The sequence below is a fragment of the Scardinius erythrophthalmus genome, assembly GCF_964197995.2.
Source record: "Scardinius erythrophthalmus genome assembly, chromosome: 15".
Lineage (NCBI taxonomy): Eukaryota > Metazoa > Chordata > Actinopteri > Cypriniformes > Leuciscidae > Scardinius > Scardinius erythrophthalmus.
The window spans coordinates 11365539-11387943 of record NC_138235.1 but is presented as its reverse complement, the minus strand read 5'-3'; the positions used below and the strand labels follow the sequence as shown (position 1 = coordinate 11387943).

Below are 22405 nucleotides of genomic sequence, written 5' to 3'. Positions count from 1 at the left end.
ATAAATAAAGGTGACTTGACTTGACTATGGTAGTTAAGCAGCGAGTGAGTAAGCAACACACCCCTGATTTAGCTTAGCGAAGCAATGCACAAAAGGAAAAATAAGAGTGATTAAAGCAAGCAACAGTCAAGAGGGCAAACTAGAAGGATCTTCTCATGTTTTCATATCCACAGTCCTAGCTTTTTTCTGGTGTCTATTTTTGAATATTTTTTCAATTGTTTTCAATGGGAACGCCGTGAGCGTAACGAGGCACTGAGCGTCTTTTTCACACTGAAGTGCTGAGCGTTCGCCGTTTTTTACTGGTCGCCGAGAGTCGAAGAATGTTCAACTTTGGGTAAAACGCAGCGCTCATCACTGTCACTCACTTTTTACCCAACCGTCCAATCACAGTGGAGGAGGGGCGGGACTAATACCACACCGACCAACCGCAACATTCTGCTTGTACAACGTCAACAGACGACGACAACAAGCATAATAACGGAACAAAATAATTTAAAACAAGAGCCAGAGAAAATACGTTACATTGTATCGACATTTTAATATAGAATTAACACAGAAACAAAATGTGTGTGAAATGAGATACTAGTAACACTTTTGCGGATATTCCGTATCACAACAAGCAAAGTGTCTCAACAGAAAAAAACGCAACGCTGCCAAAATGCTCTCAAGCGCCCATAGCTAGGCGTTTTCAGCTGGCTAAAAATGCTTTGGTGGACACACGGCCTAAGTGAACATAAACAGATTGGTGAAAACCGGATTTGTCAGTATTTTAGATCCTAGGTCTTAAAGTGACAGCAGCCTAAAATACCTGTCTGTGTCATTAATGTTAATCAAACAATAAAAAATGTATGTAAAAAAAAAATGTGTAAGTAAATGTATACATGTTAAATAAACCCACTGTGCCTGAAAATTTGCTTTGTTCTTTTTTATGTAACGAAAGTAAAATAACAACCAACTTGAAAATTTGGGGAACTTTTTCGCCCTCACGTGAAACTCTCGATCATGCAGATTATTATTTTACAGATCAATGGCAAATGTGACCATGCCTTCATTCCAAACCTGTATGATGTTATTTTATTTCTCTGGAATGCTGAACTGAATAAAATTTTACAACTTTGATGGAGGGGAAGATTAACCAGTGAACAAATTATAGACTATTGTTCACAAAAAAACTATTACATGTCTTCAGAAGACTTGGAATATAGTGTGCAAGTCATGTGGACTTCTTCTATGGTATATTTATGGTGCTTATACATTAAATCATTCATTCAGCTGTTCAGCGGTATACAGTTGTGACATTATGAAATGGAAATTAGGTGAGGTTATGTTTTTTGTAGGTAGTTTTTGTACACCGCTCTGGCTAACAAGCAGAATCCCATGTGGCGCCTGAGGATGACATCATCAACACGTTGAGCTCAGTATAACTCACGCTAGACATTTGGAGAATAATGCAAACCCCCCCGGTCAAATCCAAATCCCCGCATTACCAAATAAACAGCCTTGATCACACGTACAGTGCATTCAGCTTTTTCTGCAAAGGTTGTGTTGTCACCACAGAAATGAAAAGGAGTTAAAATCACAGCTTTGTGGATGTTAATGTGCGGGTGGAATGAAAGTTGTGTGTTTAGCTGAGCTTAAATGCGGATCTGAGAAACAGATGGTTGGGTTTATGATTAGGTTTAGATGTTTTAATTAGGTATGATTTCATTTATAGGAAGTACTGGTTTGAGTTTAACTTTGGCAAAAGATTTCGAATCAAGCTTCTAATCAAGCAGGTTAACCAAACAAACAATCATGAGATTAACCCTTTGAACCAGCAGAGAGACTGTCAGCGCTGGGTTTTAACCTCGTCGGGCAGAGGTGAGCTGGGGGAAGGACAGAGGAAGACACAACTGCTACAGAAATCACTTGCCCTGCTAAATCCATTGCTGATTGCTCCAGTGGTTTTGATCTTTCAACACATATAAGCTTATGGAGACCTAAACCACACAAGATTCACCTTACCAAACTGAAGTTCTGGTTTGGTGTGTGGTTATTAGCAAAATATTGCGTGATGTGTTGAATAATCATGATATAATCACAATGAAGTTGCCTGCAATATAAAAACTAAGTCATCTTCATGTTTTCATTTGCAAATACGATTGAGTTAATAGAGTTGTTATAATAGCATCTCTGACACATGAGTAGCAAAAGCGGCCTGAGAGATGAAACAGTGAAAGTTAGTATCGCTGACTCTATTCAAAATTCTGATCGCATTTAATACTTTTTCAGATATTAAAATGTTATAGTAAATATATTTTGTATAGTAACATGTAGAAACTAGCGATATATTGAAGTATTCAAGTCATATTTGACGAGCATCTTACCCTTGTGAAAATAACTACACTTCAGCATACTTTTTAAAAAGTATGAAACTTATACACTTTTAAAGAAAATATAAATGCAAAAATAATGTAATGATTTCAGACACTTAATTGCTTGATATTTACAATTAAATTTATATTAAGTGCAAATAGCTGAACTGAAAAGTGTTTTTGACCCACATAAGTGGGACTTTAGTACATCTTTATTTGTAATTTCATACTTAAATCTATTGTCTTGGAAATATGGTTAAAGTGTACTGCTAAATAAACTGACATTTATGGTAAACTAAAATAAACAAACATATTTGTAGTTACACGTTTGTAATGTTGAAGGTACAATTTAGCACATTTAAAATACATTACTTTAGATTATCAGTCAAGTTGTCAAGAAATTGTGTGTGGTTTACCTCAAGGTTCCATTTTGGGCCCAAAGTTGTTTAACATGTACATAAACGATATTTGTAAAACATCTCAAATACTTAGATTCATCTTGTTTGCAGATGATACAAATATTTTTGCATCAGGAGACAATTTACAACAATTGTGTCAAATTGTTACTTTGGAACTTAAACGTGTTAATATGTGGTTTAAACAAAATAAATTATCACTAAATCTGAGTAAAAGTAAAATGATGATATTTGGCAACTGTAATTCTAATGTTCAGGAAACAATTCAGATAGAGGATGTGGTTATGGAGCAGGTGCATGAAATCAAATTCCTTGGAGTTATTATAGATGATAGAATTACTTGGAACTCTCATATTAAATATATAATGACTAAAATATCAAGAAGTATTTCAGTAATTTCAAAAGTAAAGCACATTTTAAACATCAAAGCTCTGCATACTTTATATTGTTCTCTGATCTTGCCCTACTTACATTATTGTTCAGTGGTATGGGGTAGTACTTATAAAAGCACATTAAAACCAATAGTAATGCTGCAAAAAAGAGCTATTCGATTAATTCATAAGGTTGGGTTTTTGGACCACACAAACTCATTATTTTTGAAATCAAAAATCATGAAGTTTTGTGACATTGTTGAGTTTCAAATACTACAGATGCTATACAAAGTAAGGCACAAATTGTTACCAAGTCAAATACAAAGAAGGTTTCAGGAACGTACTGGTTATTATGAATTACGTGAATAATTAAACTTTAGGATTCAGAAACATAGCACAACTTTGAAAAGTTTTAGCCCTACAGTTAATGGGGTTCAATTGTGGAATAATTTAGAGATGGAGATGAAAAGATGTCCAAACATCAATCTGTTCAAATATAAATACAAACAAAAGATTTTTGAAAAGTATAGAGAAGAAGAAATGAGTTGCCATTAGGGGTATTTCTAGCATTATCAGAAATTTTTTTGTTTTTTGTTTGTTTCTCTCTCTCTTTTTTTTTTTTTTTTTTTTTTTTGTTGTGGTTTCCTTGTTGTTGTTTTGTTGCTTTTGCACTATGATTTTTTGTACTATTGTAAAATGATTTTTTTATTGTATTAATTTGGGGGGTGGGCGCTTATAAGCTCTTTTGCTTCGGCCCACTCCTTTTGAGCAGAATGTTTACTGCTCAAATAAACTAAACTAAACTAAACTAAACTAGATCAAATATCAAGTAAAATTATAATCAAGCACTTCACATGTGCTTTAGTAATTTAGTAAACACATCAAAATAAGTGTACTTCTTTAAAGCACAACAAAACATGATTTAAAATGAATTAAATATTACCCTAAGCACACTTAAATGACCATTTTTTCATTAAAATATCTGCTAGTTTAGTTTTTTAAAACATATATACTTTTAAGATTTGAAGTACACTACAAGTGCACATTTAATACAATTAAGTGCACTTATTTTTCACAAGGGAAGTAATGCTCTAAGTAATGCTCTTGAAGTAATGCATTTAAGTATTTTGGAGATTTCCATTACACAGGCGTCAAGACCAGGTACAAAGATGCTAAACTGATGTTTTTGAGCATGTCTTTTTAAAAGAAGAAGAGCCTATAATACAAGTCCAGTTGAAAGAAAGGAAAGTGGGATTTACAGGCAGCAGAGGTCAGGGGTCACAATGCTGGATGCCTACAAAGAGCGTTCTTTTCTTTCAGGCGCATCACTCGCTCTCACCATGTCTACTGCAGTTCAACACACACATACACTGTTTTTACTCCACTGGGCATGTTTTGGCCTTGTGTGTATGTGTATAAATGTGTGGGGAAAGGGTCAGAAAACAAGTGTGTGTGTGTGTGTGTTGTAGTCTGTTGTTATGGCAGCACACTGGAATGCTGAGCTCTCCACTATAAAGGCTCTTTAATGAACATGCTGTCTGTCACCATTTCCATGCTGAGATGTTCACACAGAGAAAGACAGAGCGAGATGCCAAATGCAATCTATGTGCTGTTGTTGGTTGTATACTATATACGTTTCTTTATCATTTATTTTTTAACTCTGAGGGCCAAATTTGCTAAACAGTGCAAATTAACGTGAGAGTGCAATCCCATAAAAGCACAGATGGGGGTGGAAAGTTCTGCGAGTGATCGACACGCAAATTAAAGAACACAGACGTGGCCGGATCATTTCCATTATGACCAACACAATCTACCAAGAGCAGCGCAAATTAGCTTCTGGTTTAAGACATGCTTTTTTTGGGCGGTGCAAATGGTGCAAATACCAGTAAATTGACTAGCGCAAACCTTAGTAAATCGTGTTGCGATTAATTTAAAGGGGACCTAATTATGCCTGTTTTTACAAGATGTAAAATAAGTCTCTGATGCCCCCAGAGTGTGTATTTGAAGTTTTAGTTCAAAATACCCCACAAATAATTGTAATAGCATGTTAAATTTGCCTCTTTTTGGGGGGTGAGCAAAAACACGCCGCTTTTGTGTGTGTCCCTTTAAATGTAAATGAGCTGGTGCTCCCGGCCCCCTTTCAAGAAGAGGGCGGAGCTTCAAGAGCTCATGCTCCGGCATACCAGCAACAACAAAACAGGACAATCCCACGCACTGAGAATCTCAGAAACTGTCAGTAATTGATGAATTTATGTAATTGATGTGGAGTTAACTATCTTCAAGTCAGCTATTAGCATGTTCTGTCATGATAATCTACAGATCTCTGTACAGGTGCTTGTGTGGGAACTGTTGTAAAATGCCTACAGAGCCAGAGAATATATGCTGCATGGAGATAGAACAGGTATAGTTTAGTTTGATTACGGTTTTAACTTATGTTTTCATCTTGCTTTTATGACATTAGCCGCATTTCAATTACCCTTAAAATTGCGACAACTGAAATTGCAAATTGAAAATACGCCCAATGGAAAAAAAAACATTTAATCGCAAAAAAGTTTTTACGCTCGCATGACGTGTTTTTTCAGGCAATTCGAAAAAGGAATATTTTGCATAACTGCAATGGAAACAGTTTTTTGCGCATTTACAGGTCACCTGACTTAGAAGGCGCGGTGTGTTTGGACAGAATATGAGACAGAGTTCTTTATTGAATTCATAAAAGACAAAAGAATGACAGAAATACTGGATTCTAAACCTCAAATAAATGCCACAATCAAGAGCTTGGAGCAGAAATGAGTGAGAAAAACTCAAACACCTCATATGTGTCACTCACAAGTATAATAAGGGTCTTTCCTTATCATTAATGCTTGGATAACACGCCTACGTTTCCTTCCATTAATAATAATAATAATGTCTAGTGCGGTACATGGCTGTGATATATATAAACTTACCAACGTCCGTTGCCATGATTTTTGGAATGACTTATCGCAAGAGGAAAAAATTAAGTTTTAGTCGCATAACATCGGTTAATGGAAACGCCGTCATTTCGCAATCGTTTTTTATCGATATTTAAAAAAAAAAAAAACGCAAAAGTTTTGCAGAAATGGCGGACTCTGTGCTTCTCAATCAGGTCTCAGGTCACAGTCTCTATGCTAATAGGGCAGATCGTCACCGGCTGTGGGCGGGGCTTCTTCCTAAGATGACTTCACTGTAGGGGGAATCTGAATCCGCTCATTTGAAGAGCTTTTGATTCATGGAAATTATGAAAAAAAAAAAAAAATAATAATAATAATAATTAGTGAGTGAGTGAGTGGATGTTTACCATTATAGGCTGGTTGTTCTCATACACTGCGGACACACATCGGTGTTCAAACACCTTATAAAAATGAATTTTGCATAATAGGTACCCTTTACATACTCTTAAATTATGCATCATAAAAGGGAAACTCCTACAAAGGCATCTAAAGTATCAAGTCTCTAAAGATATTGTTTACTACTGAGTTTTTACATGAATGCCATGACAAGAAAAAATAGCCAACTTCTGAAAACAGATAAATAAGCTCAGGATTAATGGAAGATCAGCATGGAGTGTATGTTTGGCTGGTGAAGAGGACTGACCCGTGTGGCTGCGGATGTGCACTCTCAGAGTGCCGTTACTGGCAAACTTCTGGCCACAGTACGGACAGATCTTCTCCTTCTCTCCTGTATGTGTCTAAAAGGGATGAGAAACACAGTAAAACAGATTATTAACATTTGAGAACGATCCTCTAACTTATCTATATTTGATGAACTGAAGTGATCTGAACTAATCCAGTCTGATGTGATTCACTGAGCTGACCTGAACTAAGGTGATCTGAATGAATTTGAACTGATCTGAACTGATGTGTTTTGAACTGAGCTAATGTGATCAGAACTTTTATGAACTGAAATGATCTAAACTGAACAGAGGTCATCTGACCTGAAGTGACATGAACTGAGGTGATTTGAAGTAAGGTGATTTGGAAATGAAGTGATCTGAACTGATCCGAACTCAAATTATGTGAACTAAACTGACCTGAACTGATCTGAACTGAGGGGATCTGGTCTGAACTAAAGTAATCCAAACTGGTGTGTACTGAAATTAAATGATCCGAACTCAAGTGATCCAAAGTGAGGTGATCTAAACTGAAGTGATCTGATCTGTTCTGAACTGACTTGATATGAACTGGAGTGAGTTGAAACAAAGCGTTTTAAACAAACACCGAACAGAGGAGAGTCTGTGACACGCGGCAGAGCGCGTAATAAAACCAGAATGAACATTGGTTTGGCTTTTCAGAGATGGCGAGAACTGAGGGATTTGGAAAACTAGCAATTATTTATTTTATTTTAGGAATTGCATGAAAGTGAATTAGGGATTTGAAATGTTGTAAAAGTGACACAGATATGATGGTGTTTTTATTACTCAATTATATAGTATTTTATTATATAAAGTATTTTATTGTACTGATAAATTGCCATATGTAGCTCTCTAACAGAGTTCACTGTAAAGCATTGTCTATAGTGAAGGCTCAGTTCATTATGGTTGTTGTAGCGCTGTGCTGGAATTTATGTTCAAGGAAGTACCGTGTGTATTAATGGGTAAAGCTACAGTAACGTCTTCAGCTAGTCAGCTTGAGATCCTTTCCATCTAAACTGGTCATATCCCTCACGTCTTGTAGTGAATGTTTTATGAGCAGTAGGATAATCATATTCATCTGCACACACAGTCACGCAGAGCCGAAGCACAACCAAAACTACGTTCTTCCGCAAAATGCACGCAGTTGTGTTTGTTTTTATAACTGCAAGAGGGCCAAAAGTTACGTAGTGTACCTTTCAAAAGAGCAGAAGTGTGTGTGTTGGACTTGCCGTCTCTACTTTACGCATCTACTATTAAACACATTTCTCCGATTGAAGTTTGGTTATGGCATTTGAAGAGTTGCTGAGCGTTCTTGGTCGGCCAGAGGTGAACTATGTTGCGCGGTCGTAGTTTGCAAGGCCAAGATGGCGACTTGAGTTTCAGATTTGAGAGCAGATATTTCACCTCTGATAGTTGCGGTCATCTCTTCAATGCGTGTGTCAATCGTATGACAAATTTCAACTTTGGTAGCTCGTAGATCCGAACGTAGCAAGTTAATGGCTTCCAGGACTGTAGCATCTGCCAACCGGCCTGCGATAAGGCCTGCCTCCTTCTGCTTTTTGCGGGTTGTGTCTTCGAGCTCGCTTTCACCTTGTAGCCGATGAGTATAAACTAAACTTCAGCTAATCCAATCCAAGGATGCATAAGGATCTTTATGTAGAAATTATTGTTAAAAAAGTCAATTTAATAATAATTTTACGGGAGCTGCAGGGGAGTGCGACCTACCAAACATTAGCTCACTAGCGCATTAAACACATTTCTTACCTACGAAACACATATCACAACATAACAAAGCAACTTGATTTAGCATATGTTAACTTGAACTCTTCCACTTTAAAACGAATCGCAAGTACTTACATTTTGGATTTGTTTCTCATGCAAAGCTACTCTATGGCTTTCAAAGTCCTGAGATAAATGAGAACACGTTTTGAGGCTATTATCATTTATTCACCCTCATGTCATCGCAAACCTGAAGGTTAGTAAATGATAATGCAGTTTTCATTTCCGGGTGGATTATCCTTTTAACAGCCACGGTCACTATAAATGAGGTGCGGAGACCATGTGAAGACTGGTGAGCATTTAATATTTGAAAAGAAAGTCATACCAGTTTAGAATGACATTAAAGGGGAGGTACAGTGGTGTTTCATGTATTCAGAGTTGTTTACAGTGTTAAAGAGATGGATTCTCATGCTTAACATGGCCAAAGTTTTTTAAAAATATTTTGGACGAATAACGGAGAATTTCTGTGCCGAAAATCTTACTTCCAGGTTGGTACAAGTTTCGACTGTTTTTTTTTTTTTGACCGTGGATCTAATGACGTAGACCAGAGTGGAACTCCTTATTTCTCCCGGAAAAGCGCGGCCGCGCACACGTCGACCAGAGGAGAGCGAGACCGCGCACCTCAACGCGCTTCAACAGGAAATCATCGGCAGCGCTGCATAGTGTCTCCAAAGTGTTTTTGGTGAGGGAAAGCTTACCAAAGAACCCAGCGTTAGGAACAGTGGATGCAGAAACGAGTTGTGTAGCTGTTTGTTCCCTGCATTTCGACGATGAATGTTTTATAAACAAAGCCCAGATCGACGGATTCCCTCTATGGCTCTGGCTTCGCCCACACGGCCCGCCTCCAGACGCTCGTTTTTTTCCGGAAAGACTCGGTACAGCCTATTTTCTCTTATAAATATAATAAAACTAAAGACTTTTTGGAGATATGAAGGATGCAATACTACTTTATAGGTACTCAAGATTAACAGGAGATTGAGTGAAAATGAGCATTTCACCCCCCCTTTAACTGGTATGACTTATGTAAAATATGACAGAATTCTCATATTTGGGTAGACTATTCCATCAATCACTTATGTAAACCTCAGAGCCTGTATGTTCTCATGCAGATCTTTATTCATAGCGATGACATGAGCGCTATTGTTAAAGTTGAAGGAAAACTATGAATCATATTTTTAGGCTGTATTCCCATAAACAAGGCTTATCTCACAGCGCTGGAGGGAATATCTGCACCAGCTCCTCCACCTCCTGGTATGTTCTCCATCTCTTTATCTTTTCCCTCTTTTCCTCCCTTTTCCTACTCACTTCCTGTCCCGCCTCATATCTCTCCCCTCCTATCTCCACTTCCTCGCCTCCATCCCTTCCTCTCCTCTCCCTCTTTCTTGAACCCCCCTCTTTCTCACTCACTCATAAAGTGTGGAAAGACAGTTTAAAATACCATTACTCTTTCTGTCTAATCCCTTAAAATGCTCCCTGTGATGTCGTATAAAAACCTGTACACACACGCGCGGACGCTCACACATGTCCACCAGATGCGTCTGTGTACCATTAGTTTGGGGATTGTTTGTGTCACGGAGCGGGACACGGCACTTAACATTTTGTAAGATACTCAAACAGTCCATTTTATGACTGAAATATGACTGAAATATACCTGATTATTACACAGCTTCTTGCAATACTTGATTCTGTTTGGTCAATTGTGGCAGTGACAGTTTTGTATAACGACACTAAACTGTATTATTGATGTATTATACAATACTAGTTTCATCATATCTTTCTTGTGCTCTTCTCACATACACAGTAAAAATAATAATAATACATTAAAATTAAGTAAACAAAATTAATTAATATTTTTATTCATTCTCAACTTTAAAATGGTAAAAAAATTTACCAAATTCAAACAATAGATGTCGTTTTGGCACTCTTTAATATGGCGTGATGTATATAATGATGACAGATATATTACAACTTACTGAAATGAATCCTGTCTCATGTAATCGCTCAATCAGTGTTTCAACTGTGGAAAGATGTCAATAAAACAGCTTGTAGGCTATACAATGTCACTTAACATTAGATTTACCTCAAAAAAACTATTCAATTTCCATAAACTCATTAGTTAGCTAAAAAAATAAGAGCATTTCGCCAAATATATGCACTGTATTACATATTTAATATATTTTTACTTAACATGTTTTTTCCATTATTTAATATATATTGTGGTTTAAATGTTTATATTTCACCAACAAACTGGAGTAAAAACAATTCTGTTATTAAAAAGTAGATCTTAAAACTGCCTTATGTGCAATTTAACTCAGTTTTTGCTATTTGAGTGTTGATTATTAAATAAGTTTGAATAATTAATTGATAATTTATTTATTATTTATGTTCGATTTCAGTGCATTCTGAATTTTCGGTTTCAGCCCATCATTTTAATTTCGGTGCATCAACAATATAACTTCATGCCAGGGTCCCGACCACGCTTTTTGGGGATTATTTTGCGATAATGACCAGCTGACTGCATATTATTTCTTATGTAACCGTATTATACAAACACTCCCATCTTAGGTAGTGAGAACGATCACATTCACTCACTCACACATACGTAATCCTATAATAATACAGTAAAGATTCAGTTGTCACACACTCCATCAGGATAAAACAGCTTTTTGCTTAAAATGTCAAGAAAAGAAAACCCAGAATCCCTCTATCATGACTGTGTGTGTGTGTGTGTGTGTGTGTGTGTGTGTGTGTGTGTGTGTGTGTGTGTGTGTGTGTGTGTGTGTGTGTGTGTGTGTGTGTGTGTGTGTGTGTGTGTGTGTGTGTGTGAGAACATACAACATCACTTCTAAATCTTTCACTGCAACTAAGGACCGAAAAATATTTTTTAGGACATGGACATGTTCTCCATCCATGAGGTCTTAGTTATGCTAGCACAGAAATCATTACAGACAGCCTCAAAGAAAGTGATAATTGGTTGAAAGATTATGAAAACGGACAGGTTTTTTTCCCCCTTTGGAATAATGTATGTGATGAATCGTGCACAATAAGGGACATTCATTCAAAACGGTCCATTTTGATTTCACGATCACAATAACTATTCTTTAATAGTTTCATATCAGTGATAGTGTATCTGGCATGCAGCTGGGCTTCTGTTCTCAGCACGCTGTCAGAAAGTAAATGAATATGGTAAAGGTTCTTTACTCTTGTGCCAACAGTAGGTCACATTTCAGACACAATGTCAAATTCAGCCCATGCTATCTCAACTGCTTTAAAACTATAGTGGAGTTTGGTGTCACTGTGCTACTGTTCATGTTAAGTGGTTTACCTGAAGTATAAATCTGAGATGAAATTGAATATGAAGTTGATGGTATGTGAATACAATCATCCTCTGTGTAGATGGAGCAATAAATCATGATAGAGCTGTGGTACACTATGATAGGAGGGAATGTGCAGGATATAAGATGATTATGGAATTGAGTTTCCCTGTGTGTGAGGAAACACACATTGGAAACGTTACCGTGCTGAAATACATGTGAGCTAAATTAAAAAAATAATAAAGGTTTTCCTAATTTGAACTAAAAGTGCTCTTATTAGAAAACAGAGATCATTACTGCATATTAAAACTGTAATTCCATTTTGGTTCAATAAAACTGGGTATACTGGGTAAGTTTCACAAAATATGTCATATATATGTCATCAGATTGAAGTGGAGGCATCTTGAGCACTCTTTTGTGATGTTGGCCGACTGTACATTATCATGCTTTTAACACAGCTACTTACAAAATATGGATATGCATTACTGATTTGAGTTATTGCATTATGTGTGAGAAGTCAGCGCAGATTGATAAAATAAAAATAAAAATAGCAGTTATGTAGGAAATAGGTGTTCTTTGACCGCAGGATGTCAGGATTGACCAATCAGAATTTCAGGATTAAAAATAATTATATATATAATGGATCTTATCTTGAGCACATGCACTAACCACTGCACCGGTTTTGAAGTCAAAAGTGATTACCCTTTCCATCATCACATATGTGAGCATGCAAACTCATGACCAGACCAAGACTGGATCTAAAGTGATTTAAAGTCCCCCTGTGGGCAATAATTGTATTCCTTAAAACTCATCTCCGATCACCAAAATTACACATTTAAACGTTTTTTCCTTGAAAAAAATGTTCTTCATGCCTTAAAATATCTTGAATGTAACTCTACACCCTTGCCTCATTTAGTATGTGTGGTTCTATGAATATGTAAATGAGCCCCGCCTCCACTCACTCACTCAGCTCAGAGATCCACTGGTTGACGATCACACGTTGATCTGATTGGTTACAAGGTAGTTTGTGACGTCAGAAACACCAGCGATTTCAAAGCGTGTTTTTGAGACTGTCTTTGGTTCACTGCAGTTTTAAGGAGAAAATACTCAGCAATGGTGTCGACTTATGAATTTGCACATAGTTTGTCTTAAATCATATTTAAAAAAAAAAAAACTTGATTTTCACCACAGGGGGACAATTAAAATATAATACTTCACGTGCTTTAGTCCACACATCAAAATAAGTGTACTTCTTTAAAGCACAACAACATATCAAAGCATGATTTAAAATTATTGAAAGATTACTCTCTTTAGCAATGGTGTTGACTTAGAGCATATTAATAACACCACATAGACATATATACAACATCAAAAGCTTGATTTTCACCACAGGGGGACTTTAAGAAGTGTAAAGTGTGTTACACAGAGCTGAGAGTATTTAGACGTGCTCACATTAGCCAAATTTCATGGGGAAAAACAAAGATTCATTGTCTATCGTCCGCAGGGTTGAAAATATCGACTTCTCGATTTTAATCGAATTTCATTTTGATGAACCGATATTGATTCTTAAATCCCAAGAATTGTTCCTTTGGTCTATGCTGTTGATGTGTGAATAACCATAATCTTATTAGTCAGCTAGAAAAAAATAACTATAGAGAGGAGAATTTCGCTAAATATATGCATTAACTTTTGACTTAATCTGTTAAGACTGATAAGATCTTTGTGCTTTAGTACATTATGTCTGTGATTATGAATTCACCTTCTTGTGGCTCTTGAGCACAGACGGCGTGACGAAGGCCTTCTCACACAGGTCACACTTGTACTTCTTGTGGCCATCGTGGACGACCTGAATGTGCACGTTAAGTGTGTCCTTACGCTTGAAGGTGGCGTCACACTGGTCGCACTTAAACGTTCTCTCACCTGGACAGAGAAGAGCAGAAGATTTCAGACAAGACTCCCTGTGAGACACTAAACTTCAGAAAAATGCTGACAGCCATTGTTCCACATTTAAAAGCGCGCCATTCAATCGTAGCTTTAGAGGAACTCGCTTTGTATCCGAATCCACTTTGCTGCCCTCCGAGTCAAAATTGTCCCATTATCCTTTTATGAGCCGCTTTTTCCTTTCGAAAAACGGACGCATGCCAGTTATCCAGTTGTTTTGGAAGATGGAAGGGTATAAAGAGAAAGGATAAATGATCAGGTAGGAAAAGCTGTTCACCTCAGAGGAGGTCACAATCCTTTTCAGAAGATGGCACTCTGTTCATCTTCCAAAGCTTTCTTCAAATCCCACAAAATCGTAAGCGACGCCAAGAAACGTAAATATGTGCTGTGAAAGCAGGCTCTTCTGCTCAAACATGGCTTTCTGTAACAAACACGTAGAGTCGGTGCCAAAACTCTAGTTCTGGTCTTTAAATGGCTGAATGGAGTCCAACACGTCACCACATCTAATCACCAGCAGAACAGAGTGAATGCTGGGTTATAAAAACCTGGACTATGAACAATGTCTTTAAATTAATGGGCACGGGACGGCTGTCATCACATAACATGCTAATCTTCCTGCGTTTCCGTACCAGTGAATCTCTTCATTCATAAGGTGGTTTTGTTGGCATTTGGACGCATGTCAGAGCACATAAAGTTATGAGCTGCGTTCTTGAAAGAAACCGGGTATGATGACGTACTGTAACTCCATCTTTGATCACGCATGATGGGAATTACGTGTAAGCTGGTCTTGTCAGGCCAGCAACTGGATGAAGTCACAATCCACAATCGCAGTACTGTAAGAGATTGCTGGTGTGTTCATTATTTCAAAACAAAACTCCACATGCAAGATATCATTTCAGATCTTTGATGACATGGGGAATTCTGGGAAAGGTGATGGAGGTATTTGCGCTCCTTGGACTGAAAGACTAATATGTGTCCTTTGCCCAAAGCAGATTCGACCACCAACAGCATTCTGCATCAAAACATGTTGGGTAGTTGGTCCAAAATCACTTCGTAATTTGTGTTTTGTCACTTTGTGCAGCATTTCGCTTCAGTGAAAAATCATTTTGGAGTTTGAGTCAGCATAAAATGGCATTCATTTTACTTCTATAATGTGAAACAATATTTAAAAAGAACTAAATGTAAGGCAAGACTATTTCAATCCATTGTTTAGAATGTGAGGCAGAGTCAGATCTAAGAGAGAGTTTGCAGTGAATTGTGGTTTTGTATTTATACCGCAGTTACTTCGCCCCGCTGATAGTCATTAATATGACAGGTGAGCAGAACAGTCATGTGACTGAAACACATGAATATAATGTTCACGTACATTACGGTTCAAAAGTTCTGTAAGGGTTCTGAAAGACTTATGTTTTTGAAAGAAGTCTCCTCTGCTCACAAAAGCTGTATTTGTTTGATCAAAAATATAGTAAAAACAGTAATATTGTGCAATATTATTACAATATAAAAAAATAAAAAAAAGTTTTCTATGTGGATATATTTTAAAATGTAATTTATTCCTGCGATCAAAGCTGAATTTTCAGCATCATTACTCCAGTCTTCAGTGTCACATGATCCTTCAGAAATCAGTCTAATATGATGATTTGCTGCTCAAGAAACATTTCTGATCATTATCAATGTTGACATTTTTTGTGGAAACCATGATACATTTTTTCAGAATACTTTGATAAATAGAAAAGTTCAAAAGAACAGCATTTACTTGAACTAAAAATCTATATTTATAGTCACTTTCAATCAATTTAATGCATCCTTGCTAAATAAACATCTTAATTTCTTTGAATAGAAAATCTTACGGACCCCAAACCTTTGAACGGTAGTGTATATGTGATATAAGATAAACAATTTAATTCTAGCAATTGCAATGCACACATGGAAAATAATATTTTAACACAGTAATTACTCAATATTTGCTAAACATATTTGGAAACAGAAATGGTGAATTATTATATTTTGGAAGTGTTAATTGTTTAGGAGGTCAAGCACAATGGCAATAATAGCAAAATATTGGTTAATTTGTCCATAGCTTCTGCAACGTAAATATTGAACTTTGAAAAAGTGTAAAAGACACTACGCCAAAAGACCCAGATAAAGATCTAAACTACACACACACACAAAAAAACAAATACACTCAAACACACACAAACACAAAGGAGAGTGTTTGTGAAATATTTGTGGAGGACTTACTCCACTGAGCCACTCGGGCCTTTTAAAACGATAATGTGTGTTTAATAGATGGTCACAAAAACAGCTTTATTTCCTAACCAAATATTGACACAGATGGATCAGATTATGTCACAGTGGGCCATAAGTGATCACACACACACACACACACACACACACACACACACACACACACACACACACACACACACACACACACTGTAAATACAGCAGAGCAACACTTTGTTTCTCTCTCTGCAAGTCCTCTCCACCAGATACATAAAAGAGTTTTAGCCGTGTGTGTGTGTGTGTGTGTGTGTGTCTCTGGGGAGGACAGCAGGAAATTCCTCTAGCTCAATAATCTCAGTGTGATCAGTCTAGACTGGGCAGAGCAGAGCTGAGACCCATCCTGGCTCCACGAGCCCCTGCACCCGCAGACACACAGCCCAGGGTTCAGGGGGTGCTGGGGTAAACACAGACACAGAGCACTCGTGTTGCACGCGTGGAACACACACTTACTGTTGTGAATGAGGAGGTGGCGCTGTAAAGAGAACGGGGTGCGGAATAGGGCCTTACACTCTTCACACTGGAAAGGCCTCTCCTCCGAATGTGTCTACAGACAGAAAAGCAGGTCAGAGAACTGATTCAGGAGATTGTTTTTATTAACCGGTCAAAAACAACATAAAACGCAATTCATAATGCGTTTAATTTACATAATCTGAAGTGTCTGGACATGGTGGAGGATTAAGCAGATTAAAAATATCCCTTAAATTTGAAGGTGGATTCTAAGGGATTGAAAGTGGACTGATTGACTCGGGCTTGAACCACCCAGAACACCCTAGAAACCACAAACACACTGGGAAAAACTAGTGTGTGTCCGTGAAAAAAAAAGTGGGTCCTATTGTGCCCTTTTTACGAAGTCTTGATTTAGTTTTGGGGTTGTACTAAAATATGTTTTCATGCTTGATTGTTCAAAAAACACATTATTTTTCACATATTGTACACCTCTCTCGCCAGTCTGGCTCGAACGCGCCGATTTCGATGAAGCCCCGCCTTCGTAAATACGAAATGTGCTGTGATTGGTCAGCTGGCCCAGTGTGTTGTGATTGGCAGCTCTTAGCATGTGTTCGGGAAATGTCCCGAATGTTACACTTCCTAAGTCAGATCAGCACAAAAGTCTTTGCAAATCAACCCCAAAATTATTACATTTCATATAAGTTTTCATTTAATACTAATTACAGTCATTTATTAAGAAAGTAAATGATGCCTTATTATCAATCTAGATCTGAATGTTGATTTTCTGTGCTCTTTTCTCTATTTCACACACTCTCTGGTGGGAGCTGTGTGGTTTTTTGGGCTTCATGTTATCTGCGCGGTGTAAAGGTCAGGGGTCGCGTGGGGTCATTACAGGTCAGGGTTAGGCTGAAGGGTTTGATTAGGCTCCACAGTGGCTGATTGGGCTCCAGATCTTGGTTAAGATAAGATGCCAGAAGTTTATTTGACCAAAAATCTGTCAGATCAATCTATCGGTCTCTCCAACCATCTGTCTTTCCAATTTAATTCTGCCTCTCTGCCCCACTTTAAACTGGAACATCAGAAACACAGGATGCATGCCTCTCAAGACATCAAGAATACACACATAGGCTGATCAGCACCTTTTTATGGTTTTTGTAGACGTTGCGGTGAGCGAACTCCTTCCAGCACACCTTACACTTGTAGGGTTTATCTTCACTGTGGATGATCTTATGAGCCGTGGCCTGATCCAGACGCTTAAAACTTCGACTGCAGATATCACAGGTGTACGGGCGCTTTTCTACAAACACAAAGAGAATGCAAAGCCAACACCATCTTCGTAAACAATGTTTTACTCATGTGTTGGTTGTATATTATTTGTATGTATGTGAGTGCATGTTCTTCACCAGAGTGTGAGATCATGTGTCGCTTCAACTGATTCACGGAGATGAACTTTTTATCACAGGCCGTACAGTCAAAGACCTCATGAACCTGAAAATACACCAACATTATAACATGTAAATACTGTAAATACAAAAAAAAAAATCATTCAAAACAATACTTGCAGGTCTTTAAAGGAGATTTCATGCATATTTTGAAGAATATTGGTAGACAATTTTGGTTACCATTTACTTCCACTTACAGACAAAAAAAAAATAAAATCTCTAAATGTCTTCTATTTCACAGAGGAAAGTCATACAGGTTTGAAACCTCATGAGGGCCCTTTAAGGGCTAAAAAAAAATAACTTTCAATTGCTGAACTTTCAGTGTCACAAATTGTGTTTAGTAACCACAAAGTAAAACACACTGACAGACCGGACCAGAATCGAACGCTCAGTGTATGACCGTAATGACCAGAACACATCTGAAGTCTTTTAATGGACCATTGAGGGTGATTGCTGAACTCTTGGGTGGGATTTAGTTGCCTGTTCTTAGTGTGTGACCTTGAAAATATCCTCAACCCAACTCACAGAGGACAACACACACACAGACACACAGACACACAGATGGAAATGTAATTAAACTTCTGAGCGGTTTTGAATAGCTCCTCTGCTAAATACAATTTCGCTCAATGGGAAGAGTTCTTCGGCTGAAAAACGTTCACATTTCAGTCTGTCTGAACAGAGTCAGATTTCTCACAGGGAATCAGGAGGTACAAATTACAGTGAACTCTAGCCAGTCAGTTTCTGTTGAAAATTACAAACAGTCAATAATAAAACTGTCAAATTTTCTCCGCTACTTCATCCAATATGATGAAAACAAGGCACCACATGTGTCACAGCACTTGATGTAAATCCAGAGTTGAGGTACTTTGAAACACTATCTTTGCGGACTACAAGCTACTAATAATTTAAAGTACATAAACTACAGTCAATTGCTCTTTTGAAAAAGTAATTGCATTACATACTATTATATAGTATTCGTACAGTATTTATTTCTCCCAACAACTAAAGTGTGACCATTATGATTTAAATTAATTGAAATACAGTATAGATCATAAATGACTGATTCAAAAACATAAAATGACGTAAACTGACTAATGAAAACTACTGAGTGACAACTCAAATTAACTGAATGATTTTTTTTAACTAGTTCATTCAAACAAACTGTATGAATAACCTGATTCAATGAAATGAACTTGAGTAAGAAAGCATTCTGGGAGTTCTCGTTTCACTCAGCTCTAAAGCTACAACAGAATGCAACATAAAAAACAAATGTACTGTCTTCATACGCTGAATGTGTTGCTGGACAAGATTTAATGTTTACTGTCAAAAAATTAGCCACAACTATAAATCTGAGGGATTTTTCCAGTGGTATTTTATTGCCCTTCAACAAGGCTTTTGCAGCAATGCCTCCTCATAATTCCGTTTTGTTCAATTTTAAGGTCAAGTCTAGTACATGTAATGCTCAAAAATCGTCTCTGTGAGAACCTATAAAGACTTATCGAGGGCGTATACAGGGTGGGGTAAGCTGTGTCACAAAATGCAGACGTCCACTAGATTAATTTACATATTTGTAAAGGTATAGTTCACCCAAAAATGACATTTCTGTCATTGTTTACTTGCCCTGATATCATCCCAGGCCTATAAGTCATTTGATCATCTTAAATGCCCTGTTCACACCTGGTATTAAGATGAGTTTTGGTCGATCGGATCACAAGTGGATGAGGGAGACACATATCCATTTACACCTGGTGTTTTAATCGTCTCTTTTGTCCACTTTCCACCACTTCTGTCCTGATTTCTTCGAGGGGAGGGACTTAAATGGAAGGGCTTTTTCAGATCTTTCGATCTAATGGACGAAATAAGCTCACGTAATTTACACATGAACGCGACCGAAGATGACGGAAAAACATACGGAGAGCAGCAGCTTTAGTTTCTGTGATACAGTGCAGTGATTGGATTAAAAGAGTTAATTCTCATGAATAATGCGTAGAAAAGCTCAGACACTGATGACGTAGACACGTAATCTCCAGCCACAGCAGCCAATCACCACTCCGGATTAACGCATACACCTCACTTTTCATGACGTTTAACTTAACTTAGCTTTTTCAACCGGAAGAATGAAATGGCTACAAAAAAAAAAAAGGTAAAAACAAATAAATAAACACTTTTCCCTTAATAATTCCCTTCTAAATTATTATAAATATTAATTCCCTTAGTAATCCATATGAACTGAGCAGTTTAGTCCAAGTCTTCTGAAGAGACACAGTAGCTTTATATGATGAACTGATTTAATTTAGACTGTATGTCAAATGTTTGGTTTAATGGATTTCAATGGAGGGACAGAAATCTCTCAGGTGTTATTAAAAATATCTGCATTCGTGTTTTGAAGATGAATGAAAGTCTTATGGATTTGGAACGACATGAGAGTGAATAAATGATGACAAAATGTTCAAGTTTTAGGCAAATTAACCATTTAAGTAAAAACTGGCCCATCTCCTCTGTGAATATATCTGCTTTTGTATGGTGAAATGTGAAATGTCACGATTACTGCACTGAAACTCTTGAAACTCTCTTCTCTCATCTCTTCTCCTATACACTCTGCTCTCAATTCATATCTCTAACAGCTTAGTTTTCTGTGAAACGCTTGGCACTCGTAATCTTCTCGTGCCAGTTTACGAACATATAGAGAAATTGTCTGCATGTGGAAGAGACTCTAAAGAAAGCCGATGAGCTTCCACCCTCACAGAGCAAATCATATTTGCAGGCTTTCCAAATGGCATTGCTGGTACAAATGAACTGCAGTCAGATGGACATGGTCTGGTGCAAAAAGGAAGGTTGGACATCTATTATTCAGACAAAGATGGAGAGAGATGGAGAGCCAGGAAAAAGGTCTGTGACCAAATTGCATGTTTGTATAACGGGCAGCCTAGGAAATCAAGTAAGGCCACAGAGATTTAAACTTCATTCTGCTGAAATTAAACTTAAATTCATCATGCAGTGGGGGAGTATTTCTTAGACCTACATAATGCCAAAATTCTTCCATCAATGAGTTCAGAAAGGTACATGCATTAGTTGTGCGTAAATAACCTAACATTTTAAAAGATTAGCTTCTCCCTAAACTTTCTTTTAGCTGGACAGACTTTCTTTCCATACATTATAAACAGCAACTTAAACAACATCCACACTCTTTTTGCTAATGTAGAGAGATTAACAAACCCTACGAGTCACATTCCCAGTGAACTGCTCTCCAAAAGCAAATGCAATGAGTTTGTTTCCATTAGCCACCATGTCTGATTTTGAGGCAATTGATGGTCAAATCTTGGAAGAAACTGTACAGAATCTTAAAACATCAGCCAGCTCCCTTGAAACACTTCCCACATGTTTTTTTTTTTTCAAAAGTGTGTTTAAGAAGTAGATCTCCTAGAAGTGGTCAATGCCTCACTTCTTTCTGGGACTTTTCCCTGAAAACCACAGTTGTTAAACTTCTCCTGAAAAAGAGCAATCTGGATAACACCATTTTGAGCAACTATAGACCAAAGTCAAATCTTCCTTTCATAGGCAAGATGGTCAATAAAGTGTTTTTTTCAATGAGCAAAGTCCTAAGATAAAAAGGATACTTGAACAACTTTTAATCTGGTTTCCGACTGCATCATATACCCTTTGTACACAGTAGATGAGGGAGACATATTCCCGTTTACACCTGGTGTTTTAATCCGTCTCTTTTGTCCACTTTCAACCACTTCTGTCCTGATTTCTTCGAGGTGAGGGTCTATGGGTGGGTACGAAATAAACACATGTAATCGACCAAAACACATGCAAATACCATGTTTAAATAGGGCCATAGTACAGAGACAGTGCTCATAAAGATATTAAATGACACCTAAATAAAGATACAGGCAAATTAGACACCGTCGATAACAGCATACTTCTTGGCTGAAAAACTGGGTAGGTCTTTATGGGATGGTCCTCAAATGGCTCAAGTCATACTTAGAAAGGAGGGGTTACAATGTGAACATAGGTGACCATAAGTCTAAGTGGACATCCATGACATGTGTAGTCCCACAAGGCTCAATTCTTGCACCATTCCTGTGCAACTTGTATATGGTCTCACTGACCCAGATAATGAGAAAGATCTAAATTGCTTACCACAGTTATGCAGATGACACTCAGATCTACCAAGCCCTACCGACCTAACGACTACAGCCCTATGAATACCCTGTGTTAATGCATTGATGAAATTAACAGTTGGATGTGCCAAAACTTTCTTCAGTTAAGCAAAGACAAAACTGAAGTCATTGCGTTTGGACATAAAGATGAAATTCTCGAGGTGAACGCATACCTTCACTCTTGGGGTCAAAGAAACTAAAAATCAAGTCAGGAATCTTGGTGTGATTTTAGAGTCAGAC

At 37.4% G+C, this 22405-nt stretch overlaps 1 protein-coding gene across 1 annotated transcript in view; it reads right to left on the bottom strand.

The window, feature by feature from the left end:
• The window catches only part of prdm5 (PR domain containing 5), an 88463-nt gene that overhangs the window by 41675 nt on the left and 24383 nt on the right, over positions 1-22405 (bottom strand). The window contains exons 9-13 of the mRNA XM_081387411.1: positions 17961-18045; positions 17697-17854; positions 16561-16654; positions 13643-13803; positions 6754-6847 (exon numbers count right to left, since the gene is read on the bottom strand). Of these exons, the coding sequence (XP_081243537.1) occupies positions 6754-6847; positions 13643-13803; positions 16561-16654; positions 17697-17854; positions 17961-18045 (592 nt within the window). The remainder of the gene's footprint in view (positions 1-6753; positions 6848-13642; positions 13804-16560; positions 16655-17696; positions 17855-17960; positions 18046-22405) is intronic.